General features: G+C 43.8%; 1 protein-coding gene across 2 annotated transcripts in view; it reads right to left on the reverse strand.

Annotated features, from left to right (window-relative positions):
• Positions 1-17010, reverse strand: part of LOC141166932 (LIM homeobox transcription factor 1-alpha-like) — a 222636-nt gene that overhangs the window by 189026 nt on the left and 16600 nt on the right. For both annotated transcript variants that reach the window (XM_073654138.1, XM_073654139.1), the window contains exon 3: positions 5785-5965. In XM_073654138.1, the coding sequence (XP_073510239.1) occupies positions 5785-5965 (181 nt within the window). The remainder of the gene's footprint in view (positions 1-5784; positions 5966-17010) is intronic.

Raw genomic sequence — 17010 nt, forward strand, 5'->3', positions numbered from 1 at the left:
AAAGAGGTAGTGTCAAGTCCTTAATTGCTTTAATTTGTTAGACAGCATGAAAATTAGCAAGTTTGCAAAAGACCTGCTTTTTCTTTCTGTTGTCATTGTCCTGCCAGCTTTTGTCTTTTATAGTGTACAGCTAGTTTCCATAGAGCTTGGCCTCCAGACCCCGATGAGTGTGAGTAGCAGCTGCATTCCAGGAGAGAGGTTAACTTCTAATACACCAAACATCTCTTTTCAGCCTATTGATTTATACACAACAGTTATCTGCTCACTTCCCTCCCCTTCTCTCTTATCTTCTGAGAGATGCAGTTATAAATCACCAGCCCAACAGCTTTCAGAGCATGTCTGCTAATCTTGGCTCTTTGCTCTCATTGTTGTGTTTTCTCTATGTGTAAATAGAATGACAGCAGTGTAGATTCCTGAACAAACCACTGATATCTGAAAGTGTTATAGCAGACCTTGTGCTGAGCTTCATAGTTTGACTAATACTACAGTTCTGCTATTCACCAGTGCTGTCACTCCAGGAGTAATGCCTGCCCGGCTAGAAACTAGGAAGCAAGGTATCTGTAGAGTTGTTTGTTGCTCAAAAGGCAACTTGAGAATATCCCTTTAAGTGGCGTGCATCTCTTTAAGAAATACGTTACTCCAGTGAGCCCTTTCAATAAGACTGGTTTGTGCAACTCCAGTCTTAATGAATTGGGCCCTGTGTGCATTTTTCAAGATATATTCAGTTTTCAAGTCCATTTTTCTCCACCACGAGGCCCCCAACAAATATCCAATTATGTCATTATGCTAGGAGAGCTACAATGACTGATAATGATAACAGCTCTATATACAGTAGATAACACACACAGGATCTACCATTCACAATAGGTGATATCACAGCTCACCTCCTCCTCCTGTACAATGACTGATAACAGCTCTATATACAGTAGATAACACACACAGGATCCACCATTCACAATAGGTGATATCACAGCTCACCTCCTCCTCCTGTACAATGACTGATAACACCTCTATATACAGTAGATAACACAGGATCCACCATTCACAATAGGTGATATCACAGCTCACCTCCTCCTCCTGTACAATGACTGATAACAGCTCTATATACAGTAGATAACAAACACAGGATCCACCATTCACAATAGGTGATATCACAGCTCACCTCCTCCTCCTGTACAATGACTGATAACACCTCTATATACAGTAGATAACACAGGATCCACCATTCACAATAGGTGATATCACAGCTCACCTCCTCCTCCTGTACAATGACTGATAACAGCTCTATATACAGTAGATAACAAACACAGGATCCACCATTCACAATAGGTGATATCACAGCTCACCTCCTCCTCCTGTACAATGACTGATAACACCTCTATATACAGTAGATAACACAGGATCCACCATTCACAATAGGTGATGTCACAGCTCACCTCCTCTTATTCCTGTACAATGACTGATAATACCTCTATATACAGTAGATAACACAGGATCCCACATTCACAATAGGTGATATCACAGCTCACCTCCTTCTCCTGTACAATGACTGATAACACCTATATATACAGTAGCTAACACAGGATCCACCATTCACAATAGGTGATATCACAGCTCACCTCCTCCTCCTGTACAATGACTGATAACACCTCTATATATAGTATATAATACAGGATCCACCATTCACAATAGGTGATGTCAAAGCTCACATCCTCCTCCTGTACAATGACAGATAACACCTCTATATACAGTAGATAACACAGGATCCACCATTCACAATAGGTGATGTCGCAGCTCACCTCCTCCTCCTGTACAATGACTGATAACACCTCTATATACAGTAGATAACACAGGATCCACCATTCACAATAGGTGATATCACAGCTCACCTCCTCCTCCTGTACAATGACTGATAACGCCTTTATATACAGCAGATAACACAGGATCCACCATTCACAATAGGTGATGTCACAGCTCATCTCCTCCTCCTCCTGTACAATGACAGATAACACCTCTATATACAGTAGATAACACAGGATCCACCATTCACAATAGGTGATGTCACAGCTCACCTCCTCCTCCTCCTGTACAATGACAGATAACACCTCTATATACAGTAGATAACACAGGATCCACCATTCACAATAGGTGATGTCGCAGCTCACCTCCTCCTCCTCCTGTACAATGACAGATAACACCTCTATATACAGTAGATAACACAGGATCCACCATTCACAATAGGTGATGTTGCAGCTCACCTCCTCCCCCTCCTGTACAATGACTGATAACAGCTCTATATACAGTAGATAACACAGGATCCATCATTCACAATAGGCGATGTCACAGCTCACCTCCTCCTCCTCCTGTACAATGACAGATAACACCTCTATATACAGTAGATAACACAGGATCCACCATTCACAATAGGTGATGTTGCAGCTCACCTCCTCCTCCTGTACAATGACTGATAACAGCTCTATATACAGTAGATAACACAGGATCCACCATTCACAATAGGTGATGTTGCAGCTCACCTCCTCCTCCTCCTGTACAATGACAGATAACACCTCTATATACAGTAGATAACACAGGATCCACCATTCACAATAGGTGATGTTGCAGCTCACCTCCTCCTCCTGTACAATGACTGATAACACCTCTATATACAGTAGATAACACAGGATCCACCATTCACAATAGGTGATGTCACAGCTCACCTCCTCCTCCTGTACAATGACTGATAACAGCTCTATATACAGTAGATAACACAGGATCCACCATTCACAATAGGTGATGTCACAGCACACCTCCTCCTCCTGTACAATGACTGATAACAGCTCTATATACAGTAGATAACACAGGATCCACCATTCACAATAGGTGATGTCACAGCTCACCTCCTCCCCACCTTTTGCAATGACCTTTGCCCAGATCAGAGCATACCAAGAAAGCTCTGTTGTAGAATCAGATCTATCTCCTACATCCTCCATATTTGAGGACACATTTTGCTCTTTTTCACCATTAATTTTAATTTATAATGTGATGGAAATGGATTGGTCACAACCCAGGGATATGCTCTCCCCAATAATTCACTTCAATAAACATTAGTAACATCTCTTTCTAAACTACAAATCCTCCACCCAGTGACCTGAAAATGGGATTACAGCTAATATGCATTCAATGCAATTTTTTTTTTTTGTTATTTGGCAAAAGAAAGACGTTCAGATGAGTCGGCTGCGGAGGAGGGATAGACCATCAAATGGTTTCTGTCGATCCCACCCCTATTCTTCTGTGATAAGACGCAGTCTGGGCACGGATCTCATGCCTTAAATCAGGTGCCAAGGAAAGTCTGTGGCCTGGGACAGAGGGCGAGGAAGGGGCTCCATGTGTGGGATTAAAGCTTTTCATCACCCGGCATTATATCTCACATGTACGGACCCCGGCGCAGCTGTTAGTTTTAGCTTATTTCTTTCTCATCCCACAAACTTTCATTCATCCGCAGTTTTCGGACTGCAAAACACCCGCTGATGATATTTTTTATAGGTTCTCTCTCCTATTTTCCACAATGTGAGTCTCTCGTTCTGTCTATACGGCTTGGAGTGGGAACTATATAAAAGCTCATCCTGGAATTACTGCCCTGTGTGTATGGAGGCCTATTCTCTAGCTCGTATACGACTCCCTGTTTTTTTTTGGGGGGGAGGCAAAATTAGGACGGGATGAATCGAAAAAGTTGTTCTTCCTTTTTTCAAGTTTTGAAAAATTTCAACTCAAAACTATCATCTGCATTTGTTTAAAAAAAATAATAAAAAAAAAATCTTACAGCTAATGAGGCTGGTGTACTTACCAACGTCAGAATTATAAATCTGCTTTTTTAAGATGAGTATTTTATCATTTCATGAGTCCACCTAAAATTTTCTAGGAAGGGATTCTGTCTTTAAAAAAATAAAATAAATTCAGAACCCCGCCATAGGTGAGTATAATAAAAGAATTATGCGGAGCAGATTGAGGACATACATACAGCTTTCTAGAATGCTGTCACATAGGGATTACAAGTTCTGGCCCTACTTTATATGAGGACAATCTGGTGACAGGTTCCCTTTAACCCCTTCACCACCTTGCTATTTTCCATTTTTGCGTTTTTCGTTTTGTGCTCCCCTTTTTCCCAGAGCCATAACTTTTTTATTTTTTCATCAATATAGCCGTATGAAGGCTTGTTTTTTTTGTGTGGGATAAATTGTACTTTTGAATGACACCATTGGTTTTACCATATTGTGTACTGGAAAACAAGAAAAAATTTCCAAGTGCAGTGAAAAAGCAAAAAAGGTGTAATTCCACAATGGTTTTCTGGATTTTTTTTTACCATGTTCACTAAATGCTAAAGCTGACCTGTCATTATGATTCCCTAGGTCATTACGAGTTTGTAGATACCAAACATGAGGGAAGTCAAAATAGCTATAAATAATTTATATATGTATATATATCAAACAAAGCTGATACGGATTGCAACAGGGGTTAGTAATGAAAACAATAACAAATACTTATGAAATAGCAATAAAATCCTTCTCTAAAATACTGTATCTAGCCCAAATATGGGATTAATCACTGAAGTCCATCGGTTATCGGTTGGGCAAATGGCCCTAGCGGGGGTCTCCGGTTATTCCCGCTAAGTCAATTAGATCCCTTTTGGCCTGTTCCACCTCATCCGTCCCCTTCCAAACCTGATACCCGAAACCCGATTGTTCCCGGTACCGTGAGGGAGCGGTTGAAGTGACAGCCCTGTTCAGTGATGACACTCGTCAGCTTTTGCTAACGTGATCTCTCCGGCACGACTCGTTTCTATTCTCTCTTTGTCCTGCCAATCGGGTCGCTTAACACGTCGTGGGTAGGAGGGTCTTGTACATTTCCTTAAAGTCGTATCCAAGTACCGGTCCTCTTCCGTAGCCGTGATACCCAAGGGACCGCTGCGCTGACTCCCGCACTCGTTCACCGGCAGCCACCCGTCTTGCCTTACGAGTCTCTCGCCCCGGTCTCTCTCGCTGGGCCCTTGAGCGCGTCCGGCCTGCGTCACGTCTCTCCATGTGTCTGGCGCCGAAACCACCTTAGGCACTGCGCGCTCAACTGTTAAATTTTGAAATCCTCTGCTGGAGGTCACTTGAAATGCTCACCAGATGGCGCTCTTTCTCCTTATTACATACATCTCGCACTGACTCTCTGAAAGACTTTTCTCCTTCTATTACATTGCTACAGATAGCACATACACGTCATAAGTTGTGAAGGGGTTAAACAGTTCCTAATTCAGTGTCCAAAGTTATTCTGGAACAGATCTACTGCCTTATGACAACTGTTTCGATCAACAGCCGTCGAACGGGTACCAGGATACCACACCCAACATATCCATGAACAGTCCGCACCAGTGACAACGACTAGACCAGAGTAGGACTGAGCAACGAAACAGATGAGAGCCAAATAAGAATAATTCTTTTTTTTTCAATTTTTTTTTCTGGCCCTTTATAATCCAGCCAAATTTCCGTCAGCCTAAAGCCGAATCCTAAAAAATTAATATTCAGATTTTTATTTTTTTTAAAAAAAATTGTGACAAATTTAATTGGCCTCAAAAAGATCTGCCCATGTTTCCCTCTCACCCCAAACTGTCCTATTTTTCACACTTCTGTAAAATAAAAAGCTATGGAAATCCAACGGTTCATGGAATATATACTACTTCACGTAACCCCTACCAATACTTATAAAATTACCAAGAGAACTTTAGTAATGATGCTCACTTACTTTTCATAGTCTTCTTTGCAATACAGCTGACGGTTACGATAATAGCAGGTCCCAGATAGGATCTGTAGGCAGGCTGCGCACTTAACGCAGCACTCGTGCCAAGATCTGTCATTCACTCTGAGCAGGAATCGGTCTGATATAGTGCATCCACAACCCGCACACACTTCATTCATCTTGTGATCTGAAATAACATGTTGAAAATCTCGTAATGCTCTGATTTTATACATCATCATCAACTTGTATAAGAATTAGGCATTTCTTAAAGAAGACCTGGTGCCAGATCAAAAGTGAACAGTTTTTGCTCTTATCTTATTCCTGCTGGTCCCCTGATTGTTCAGTTTTTTGTTTTTTTAAAATCCGCCATACGGTTCCAGAGATATAGGCCTTTATATTTAGAGATAATTTTCATGGTCTTTAATAGGGGGGCGTGGCTGACACGATTCTTTGAGGGCGTGTCTTTTGACTACTCCACACTATTTCCCCGTTAGCCTCGCCCCATTTGCTTAAGACCATAAAAATTAGCTCTATTTAAAAACAACCATATCTCTGTAACCGTATAGCAGATTATAATAATACAAAAACCAGATTACTCAGGAGAGCAGAAGGAATAAAATAAGACTAAAAACTGGTCTCTGTAGATCTGGAGACAGGCCCCCTTTAATAAAAAAAAAACTATGAAAATATTGAAAATAGTATTTCCAAAAAGGCAGAGGAAACCACAATGAATGCACACTGATTATTAATGTTTTCTCAGCATCTGACATTACATCATGTTCTATAACAAAAGGGAATGATGGCTCAAATATATGACAGATAATGTATTGAAAGTTCTTCTGGTAATCCAACTTGTCCGTCATCAGTGGCTACACAGATTGAATGAATGGGAATGAACTGGGTGTAGTGACGATGCCAGTGGACTAGCAGAGTGATGATTCCCGTAAAGAAGCTGCAGTGAACCACAGAGAACAGAGTCTGAGACTAGATTGATGGTGAGACTCTCCGTGTGATTTGGTGGCAAAAGTGCCACGATGTTGCCTCCAACATGGCATACTGTATATAAATAGTTTATAAGGAGGATCCTTTTATAGAGAACTTGCCATCTGCTTCATGCTGCCAGGACCACAGGCAGAATGAAGCAGACAATGGTGCCATTATTGTGGCAATGTATATTTTACTCCAAAATGTTTAAGAAAAAACACATTTTGAAAAGCTCATCAAGGACTATGTGTTATGCCCAATGGTGGCCCACCTGGATTTGTGGACCCACTGTGCCACAGGGTCTGGCCTGCCTAGGTAGGGGCATAACTAAGAGGCTACCTTGTGTTCACTGGAGGTCCTGATGGTGGAGACAGACTGAGCTGCAGGTAGCTGCCAGGTACCACTCCTAGCCAGAACCCTATACTGCAGCTGCTGACCCCAGGGGTCAGGTTAGCTGACACCAATTAAGGCTACGTTTAGACACACCGGTCTAGGATATTGGATCAGGGACTGGCTGCACACGGACCGGGGGACAATGTTCTGGCGCTGGCCACACTGGGGCCAGGGGATTTCGGGAACAGGACTGGTGGCACCAGGACCAGGAGACATTGTTCAGGCACTGGCTGCACTGGGACTAGGGGAGTTAGGTGACAGGACTGGCCACACCAGGACCAGGGGACAGTATTCAGTCACTGGCCGCATTGAGACCAGGGGACTTTGGGAACAAGACTGGCCGCACCAGGAATGGAGGATAATGTTCAGACACTAGCCGCACCGAGCCCAGGGGACTTTTGGAACAGGACTGGCCGCACCAGGACACCAGGACTGGGGGACAATGTTCAGGCACTGGCTGCACTGGGACCAGGAATTTGAGTTCAGGACCGGGCCACACAGGGACCAGGGATTCGGGTTCAGGACGCTGGCCACATCAGGACCTGGCATTCGGGTTCAGGACCCTGGCCGCACTGGGTTCAGGACCCTGGCCGCACCGGGACCAGGGGATCTCACAGCTGTCCTGGTAGAACACCACACTACCTAATGACTAAACTCATTGCTTGGCGACTCCCTAATCGGGAGGGAGTCTTTCATACAGGATGACTTCCAGCAATTGGCTGAGAGCCATCTAGCAGGTGTACTCATTATGCTAAATGCTTCTTAGCAACAAGCTGAGGGCATTTAGTATATGCGTGCTGCCCCTTTAAGAGCAGGGGAGTGCGCGCGCACAATGCGCCGCCGGGTACTGCGTGTGCTCAGCAGTAGAGAACAGGGAGTACGCCAGGGACCACGCCGAGGGCCGGAGCAGTGAGTAAGCCGGCGTCCCTGCATGGAGGGGGAAGGGGACACCATGCAGGGGCGCCGGCCATAGTGCTGCACTATGCATCTTGGATGGTTAGTCTAAGAGGCAGATCCTCGGTGGCTTTTCCCTGTCTTGCTCCCCATGACTGACCGATCTCCCTACACCCGACATCATCCCCTGAGGGACCGGAAAGAGTCCCTGCAGAAGTTTCCAAGTGGGTTGAAGCATGGAGTCTCTCATAGGCCGTGGGTTTTACTGTTTTTCAGTTTCTCTGGAGATGTGGGGTGGACACTGGTACTCTTAAACAAATCTTTTGGGATTGCCCTATGCTGACCAGCTTTGGACTGGAGTCTATTGTGTAACTTCAAAATTTACTGACCCTACATTGCCATTTTTTACCAAAACCTTCTTCAACTGAATTATATACCAATATCCTCCTACAACAAGATGGTAGTAGGTCATCTAATAGATGCCAAGAGCCTTTATTTTTACTCTTTGGAAACGGACCCTCCATCACTAAAACTTTGGCTTTTGAAAGTGCAGAAGGTGATATGGATGAAGGACCTCACAGCTTCTTGTAAGGAAATCATGATAAATTCCTCAAATCCTGACATTATAAGACTGCATTTTTAGAATCTTCTGAATTCCAAATTCTTCTCTTATAATGTGCACCCCTAGCAACACCTCGTATATCTCCACACTTTTTTTCATCCAACACTACGCTCTTCTTTCTTTTTCTTTTCTTTTACATTTACTTATTTTTTCTAGATACAAGATGTTGCTTTGAGCCTTACAAATCCTGATCTGTAAAGGCCAAATATCTTGGTTGCTTGCCGCTCGTTTTTAAGTCTTGTCGAGGACTTGCTCGGTGTCTCAATGTTCCTATTACAAAGTTCTATATCCTGGTGATTTTAGGATATGTGCACACAACGTCTTTTTTAGGTGGATTCCACTTGGAGTCTGCCTGAAAAAAGCTCTTAAAAAATATCAAAAAGAATGAACATATGCATTGCAACGTCAAAACGAATTGTCATACATATGATCCATCTTTTGTCACTTCATTTAACCACTTCAGGCTTCGAAAGGAATAAATTGGCTAAAATAATTAATAGGTCCATTCTGTTGGTGGATTCTGCCGTGAAGCCACCAATATTTTATAGATAGGATATATAGAATGTAAAAAAAAAAAAAAAAGATATTGGTGGCAAACCCATAGTAAAAGATGTTACAAAAGAAGCTTCAGGAAATACATAGCATTTTCCTGAAGCGTCTTGGTAGAGCAAAATCGATGTGGGTGTGCCGGCGTCTAAAAGACATCATAGGCATAATCCCTCATATTGTACTTTACATAAAAATGTATAAAGAAAAGATTAAGGAAAGCAAAAGGAACAAAATTGTAATACAAATTATTCCAAAGTCCGACCATTCACATGAGAGCCAAATCATTGTCCTTCACAATGAACATCCCCTATACTAAAATTCCCTCAATTTTTTATATTTTTAGTTGGGAATTTTTTTGTGTTCGTTTTTGCTAGTCTATGTCATGTTGGTCCATCCACCTGTTATACCTGCCTGTCAGCAAGTTTTTTATGACATTTACTCCTCTATTCATGACCTTTGGCCTCTTACCCGGCCAAAACTACCACCTTAAAACTCCTATCCTCCCTCGGGTTTTGTATGCCCAAGGTTGTAGGATTGTTTATGTTTGAAGGTTTTTTTAGGGGCTATGCAACCACTTTGTTGGATTGCTACTCTTACCCCTTTAATTCTAGAACCATTAAAAGTGGGATGCATCTATTGGATTTATTATGATGTTTCTATTTATCTATCTTATACCCAGTATTTGTGTTTCACACACTTGTTTTTTCCATCTTGATCAAGTGTTATAGCGTATATGGAATATTGTTATACATGTGGACATGAATTATACCTTCTTCTGTATGTATATCATGCTCCTCTTTCTAATTACACTCCTATTTATGCCGGTGGGTGTTCTATTTGTGGCGCCTTATAATTCTTCCTGTGTCCCTGTTTTGAGCGCAAGGTGTGCAATATGTGCCTCCTTTTATCTCTATTTGTGCGACACTGCTGCGCAGGAATCGCCGATGCGTTCCAGGCTGGATCGCCTCAGACCGGTAGTGACGCACTTACCCGCCCCTTCCGGTTTCCTGTATGACGCGAGCGTTCCAAGGGTGCGTTCTAGCTTGGTGCGCACGGCATACTAGTCTCTGCGCCCTATGCCGCCTAACGTGGGCGCCGTGATGCGATATATCGCGCACCGGAAGTGACGTTTTTCGTCTGAAATATGGCGCCAGAAGCGAGTATACTTAAACGCCACTCACTTATGTGTAGCACGTGTAGTTCCTTACTATTAATTGCTTTGGGAACCCTTTTCTGTCAAGGACCAATACGGCTGTCCCCTTCTCCCCCATTCTCCCCTGATGAGTTAATCAACGAAACGCGTAGGGAATGGGAATGTTTTTGGGACATGTGCAATAGATCCTCGGTCCTCTTTTTATACAAGAGATATTCTTTTTGGCTATTGTGTGGGTATTCCCTCCCCCCACCCCCATTGTTATTATCTCCTCTGTGGACTGTGCCTCTCTGGATGGAATACCAGCTGAGTGGGGATCCTAATTGCTATGAGTAAGGCTGTACTCCAACTAATGGTGAGACTGTTCCTTTCTCATTCATCTGCTATATTTACATCATTATTACACTATAAGGGGGCTACAGTACTAGGGTATGCTTCCCCTCCCGCGTGTGTTGTGTTCGTGGCTATTATTGATGTGTGTCGTTTTTTGTTTTTCTTGTCATGGTCAGTTTTTCTGTTTGAGCCATATGGTTATTTTAACATATACCCAATAAAAGTTTTATTTTATTATACCTTCTACCGTGCTAGATATTTGTCCATGGTTGGTAGTCCTACCTCTAATTTTTGCTAGTCTAATCTAATTCTTTGTAGATTGTAAAAAAAAAAACAGAAAAAAATGCCACCCTTTGCCAACAAAAAAATGAAAGGGAAACATAAACAAGTTGAATGTTCTCTCCACCGACATCGTATTATCTGTAGTCAAGTGTAAAACCCAAATACATCTGTTTACCACAGGAAATAAGAACATGTAGGTTTGTGTCTAATTTTATCTGGTACTTCATCTCTGGCATCTCTTCAAAGTTAGTGATGAAGCATTCGAAATGTGGAGGCAGAGAGAATATCCATCCTATGTACACAGGGCTAAACTTGACCTTCGTAAAGTCAATCTTCAATACAAACACAAGTGGAGTGAGTTTCGACTTTGTGACCTCGGCAATGTTAACTCCTTGCATTGCCTGCTGTATGAGTCACTACTTTTTGCACTGCGGAGAAGTCACACATTGATTTTTTTTTTATTAAAATAAAATGAAAATTGGTAATAGACAACTGGTGCCACATTATTAGGACCTCCAAGCCATCACACATCTGTACATGAACACGAGAGATGAGCCAATCTGCTGAAAACTGGCAGAAATTTGGATTCTCAACACAAATTATATTGCTGATAAAAGCTGTTTATTATGCCCTGAAATCTCTCCAGATCCTAAAGCCTTAGGAACAGAGTGGTTAAAAAAATATATATCATGCTCACTATGACCCTCATCTGTCCTGGCGCCACAACTCCCTTGCCCATTCCTTTGTTGACTCGCCTTCTCCCTTTGGTTCCAGTCTTCTCCTCCTTCTTCAGTCTTCCTCTTTCCGTGTCGATCACTAGCCCTCACCTCGTAATGATGTGACTTAATGCCTAGTCAACCTCACAAGTGCTGAAGACAGAAGAAAAGAGCCAGAGGGAAGAAGAGAGCAAGCAGAGAACGGGCCGAGGAGATACGAAACAAGGACAGATGATGGGTAATATGAATATATATATATATATTTTTAGCCTCTTTCCTGGCCCTAAAAAGAATTAAGCAAATCGAATCACAAAAAAATCAGGTTCTGGTGAATCCAAATTTTTTATGAAAGTGAATTTAATTTTCTTCAAATTGATTTGGTCATTTCTAATAAGCACATTACATAGACGTCACTATGATTTACAGGCTACAAGATGGAGTGTCCAAGTGCCAGACTATCAGGTAAAGTGCTATGAATGCAGCGTGGTCTTTTTAGCGCAGGATTGTCAGGGTTCCCCAACTATAAAGTATCTGATAAAAGAATTATTGAACTCGTTATGCTCGTTATGGACCTTTATAAACCACATCATCCTTCCTGATGAAAGAGATTGTTTTTCTCCGAAACATGTTGGATGAATTCTGACCAGCAAGACACTCTGTAGACTGTGACGTCACAATTGACAAGCAAATGAATCTCACGCCACCTGCCAGGGCGCAGTAGATCGAACTTCCTTATCCATCATATACTTCTTTTGACAGTTCAAACCTTCTCTTGCTCATATTTTACCGTTCAAGAAAGAGGCAAAGAAAGAAAAAAAAATCCATCTTAGAAGTTTGCAGCATTCCACCTATATAATTGCATGCTTTAAATTGGGTATACACTCAACAATACCAACCCTCGGATAATACAAATGTCCAACAATTTTTAATGGCCACATGGAGAGATACTTTACTAGGAGGAGAGTAGAACACATGGAAGGGTACAGAGAGCGCTTTGCTACAATGGCTTTCCTGAAAATGGTGTTTGCTTTTTCGCAAAAAACAAAGGCCCTGATTCATCCAGACTGGTGTTGTTCACACCGGTCTTGATCAAGGGGCGTGAAAGAGTTAGATGCTCTTGATTGATTAGGAAGTACACGTTCCTTAGGCTATGTGCACACGATGCAGAAATGCTCAGGATTTTTTCCTGAGCGTTTCTGCATCTCCCTGGCAGAAAAAAACGCATGCGGATTGTACATGCGGATTGTACATGCGGTTTGTACATGCGGTTTGTACATGCGGTTTGTACATGCGGATTGTACATGCGGATTGTACATGCGGATTGTACATGCGTTTTCCTGCCAGGGACATGCGGAAATGGAGCGGTTACCCACTGACATTTCCGCATGCGGAATGACAACCGCTTTCCAAGCGATTAGCATCACTTGGAAAGTGCTTGTGACAACTAGGTCACACTATATAAATCCATGCAAACAGCATGGATTTATATAGTGTGACCCGAGAGAGTGGTAAAAATAAAAAATAATGTATACTTACCCTCCGATGGCCCCCGGTGTCCCGCTCACTCCGCTCTCCCTTGCCGGCAACATTGAATTGAAAGACCTGCCGACTAGAGATGAGCGTTGTTCTACTCGAACTGTTCGCCAATCTCAAATTCGAGCTGTTTTGGGCGGTGTTCGAGCTGTTCGGCGAACACGAACGATTTGAGAAAAATTCAGCTGTTCGAGGTTATGTTCGATAACTGTTCGTGCACCAAAATCATAACTGGATTTTTTCTCAGTAATGATGAAAATTAATGTTAATACGCAGTTTGAGTGTACAGCGGGGCGGGGGGAGGGGCAGGGGATGGATCTCTGCAGGAACAATGAAGAACTCCATTTTTTTTTCTCTTTCCCGCATTTACAGTGGGGAGGTGCAATCTGTCAGCCTATCAGCAGCGCACACACGGAGCGAAGTGCTTTTTTTCACACAAGCAAGGGCATGTGTCATTGGCAGTGTATGTCACATGTCCTTGCCCTATAAGACCAAGCCATTTTCCCCGTCGCCACCATTTTCTCACTGCTGCAGCTGCGTGTTAGACGGCACCGCTATTGCTGTGTGCGCTATACCTTGTTAATTTCAAGCCAATTTTCGCACAAATCTACAGATAGCTTGGGAGTAGGGAATAGTTGTGATTGCAGTCCTTTTAAGGACTAGGTTACAGCATTTCCTATGACTTTTATCAGGCAGGTCTGTGCTCTTAAATAGATAGATTGTGGGAGTAAAGACTAATTGTAATTGCAGTCCTTTTCAGGACTAGGTTACATCAGTTCCTATCAGTTTTTGCCAGGCAGGTCTGTGCCAGTGCTGTGCAAGTTTTTTTCTCAGCATTTGGCTGAATCTAGCAAAGCTAATCCTTTTTGGCCTATTGCAGAGTGTGTTAGTCAGTGGAGTAGCCTATCTGTGTTGCAAGATATACCACCTGTGTATAGAATACCAATTTTTTCACTGCACCTAGTGAAGTAAAATCTTTTGGGCATAGCATCATTCTATTAGTCCATCTATACTGACCTCCATCAGGTTGCAAATTGAATATAATTTTTTTCTGCATCTAGCTCTGAAAAAATATTTGGCCTTCTAGCAGTGTGTGGGACTTTCTCTATTAGTCCATCTATACTGACCTCCATCAGGTTGCAAACTGAATATACCAGCTGGTGTTGAGCGCTGTCCGACATCGATAGCACCACCTTTGGATCAAGGCAACCTAACATGTCCGCCTGCATCTTCCTCACAGACTGGCAGTTTGCCGGGGACACCCTTATCAACCCCGTCTAAGCACAATAGCCAGCCCTCGGTCCCTCAGATGTGGACAAGTAAAAGACCATTTCCTCCTAGCCATGAGAAAGCTAAGAGGTTGAATTTCACCATCTGCAAGCTCTTGGCTACAGAAATGCTGCCTTTCCGCCTGGTGGACACAGAGGATTTTCGAGACCTTATGTCCGTCGCAGTGCCCCAGTACCAGATGCCCAGTCGGCACTACTTCTCAAAGAAAGGTGTGCCTGCGCTCCACCAGCATGTCGCACACAACATCACCGCTTCTTTGAGAAACTCTGTGTGTGACAGGGTGCATTTCACCACAGACACTTGGACGAGTAGGCATGGACAGGGGCGTTACATGTCGCTGACTGGGCACTGGGTAACTATGGTGACAGCAGGACAAGGGGCTGCTGTCCAAGTCTTGCCGTCCCCACGAGTTGTGCGTCAATCCTCTTTATGTCAAAGTTCCTCCACTGCTTCTGCCTCCTCAACCTCCTCTCGGTCTTCCACCTGCACCCAAAGCCTGTCTGGTCATGCCACAAGCTTTCTAACTGCGCAGAAGGTATCCTGCACACCTCCTTACTATGCTGGCAGTAGGGCTCAACGTCATCAGGCGGTTTTTACTTTGAAATGTCTGGGAAATGTGAGTCACACAGCTGAGGAGTTGTGGTCAGCTCTGGAGAACCAATTTCATGAATGGTTGTCTCCACTGGACCTTAAACCAGGGAAGGCCGTGTGCGACAATGCTGCAAACCTGGGTGCGGCCCTTCGCCGGGGCAATGTCACACACGTGCCTTGTATGGCTCACGTGTTGAACCTGTCCAGCAATTTTTAGCCCACTATCCCAGACTAGATGGCCTTCTGCAGAGGGCACGGTCGCTGTGTGCTCACTTCCGCCGTTCGCATCCCTCAGCTCAGCGACTTACATCTCTACAGAAGTCGTTGGGCCTGCCACTTCACCGGCTAAAATGCGATGTGCCTACCCGGTGGAATTCAACTCTGCACATGTTGCAGCGACTGTGGCAGCACCGACAAGCCCTGGTCCAATACGTTCTGACGTATAGCCTGGGCCAACGAGATCCAGACGTGGGGCAAATCACGCTGGAGGAGTGGTCTCAGATCAGGGACCTATGCACCCTTCTGCACAGTTTTGAAATGGCGACGAAGATGTTTAGTGCTGACGATGCCATTATCAGCATGACTATTCCGGTGATTTACATGCTGGAGCACATGTTAAACAGAATTCGGAGTCAGGTGGTGGCACAAGAGGAGGTGGAGGAAGTAGAGGAGGAGGAGTTGTATGCGGAAGGGCTAACATCTGCAAGGTCCAGACGGTCGGCAGCACCAAGGCGGCAGGCATGTGAGGGTGGGGGAGATGGTTTTACCAGGGCGCATGGTAGCAGCCAAACTAGTGAGGAAGGTGCAGGAGCCCAGGAAGAAGTGGAGGACGAACTGATGGAAGACTCATCAGATGAGGGAGACCTTGATCACATTTCTGTTGTGCGAGGTTGGGGGGAGAGGACAGAGGAAGGAAGCATGATTGCTACCTCGCCACCAACACAACAGGGACTTGGTGCTCCTGGATGCGCAACACACATGAGTGCCTTCTTGCTGCACTACCTGCAACATGACCCTCGAATTGGGAGAATTAGAAATAATCCTGACTACTGGGTTGCCACACTGTTAGATCCCCGGTACAAAAGTAAATTTGCAGAAATTATTCCTGCCATAGAAAGGGATGCACGCATGCAGGAGTATCAGCAGAGACTGTTGCAGAATCTTACATGTGCTTTTCCACAAAACACCAGTGGTGCACGTAGTGAATCTCACAGTTCCAACTTGCCAACCGTGGGACCGTCAAGTGTTCAGCACTCAAACCATAACAGAACCACAGTATCTGCTGGTAACATCAATTTTGCGCAATCATTTCACCACTTTTTTAGCCCATCCTTTGCAAGGCCACAGGAGACAAGAAGTCTGACACATAGTCAACGCCTAGAGACGATGGTACAGGAGTATCTCCAAGTAAACATTGAAGCCATGACTGTGTCACTGGACCCTTGCTCTTTTTGGGCTTCCAATCTGGATAAATGGCCGGAGCTAGCCACTTACGCCTTGGAGATCTTGTCATGCCCCGCAGCCAGCGTTCTGTCTGAACGTGTGTTCAGCGCTGCTGGTGGTGTGCTGACAGATAAGCGCACGCGGCTCTCCACTGATAATGTAGACAGACTCACGTTCATAAAGATGAACAAATCATGGATCCGAAACGACTTTTCTACCCCTGTGTCATCCTGGGGAGAGTAAAAGATGGATGATTGGTTAAAATCACCCTACCAACCGTTTTAAGCTTTCAAATTACTAATCATGTTTATCTGTATCTTGGCTGGAAAATAATTTGGGCTTTGTAGCAGTGTGCAGCACTGATTCTATTAGGCCATCTATAATAAGCTCTACCAGATTTAAAATTACTAATCATGTTTATCTGTATCTTGGCTGGAAAATAATTTGGG

The sequence above is a fragment of the Phyllobates terribilis genome, unplaced genomic scaffold, assembly GCF_046119375.1.
Source record: "Phyllobates terribilis strain yellow unplaced genomic scaffold, ASM4611937v1 Scaffold_11__3_contigs__length_659146591, whole genome shotgun sequence".
NCBI lineage: Eukaryota > Metazoa > Chordata > Amphibia > Anura > Dendrobatidae > Phyllobates > Phyllobates terribilis.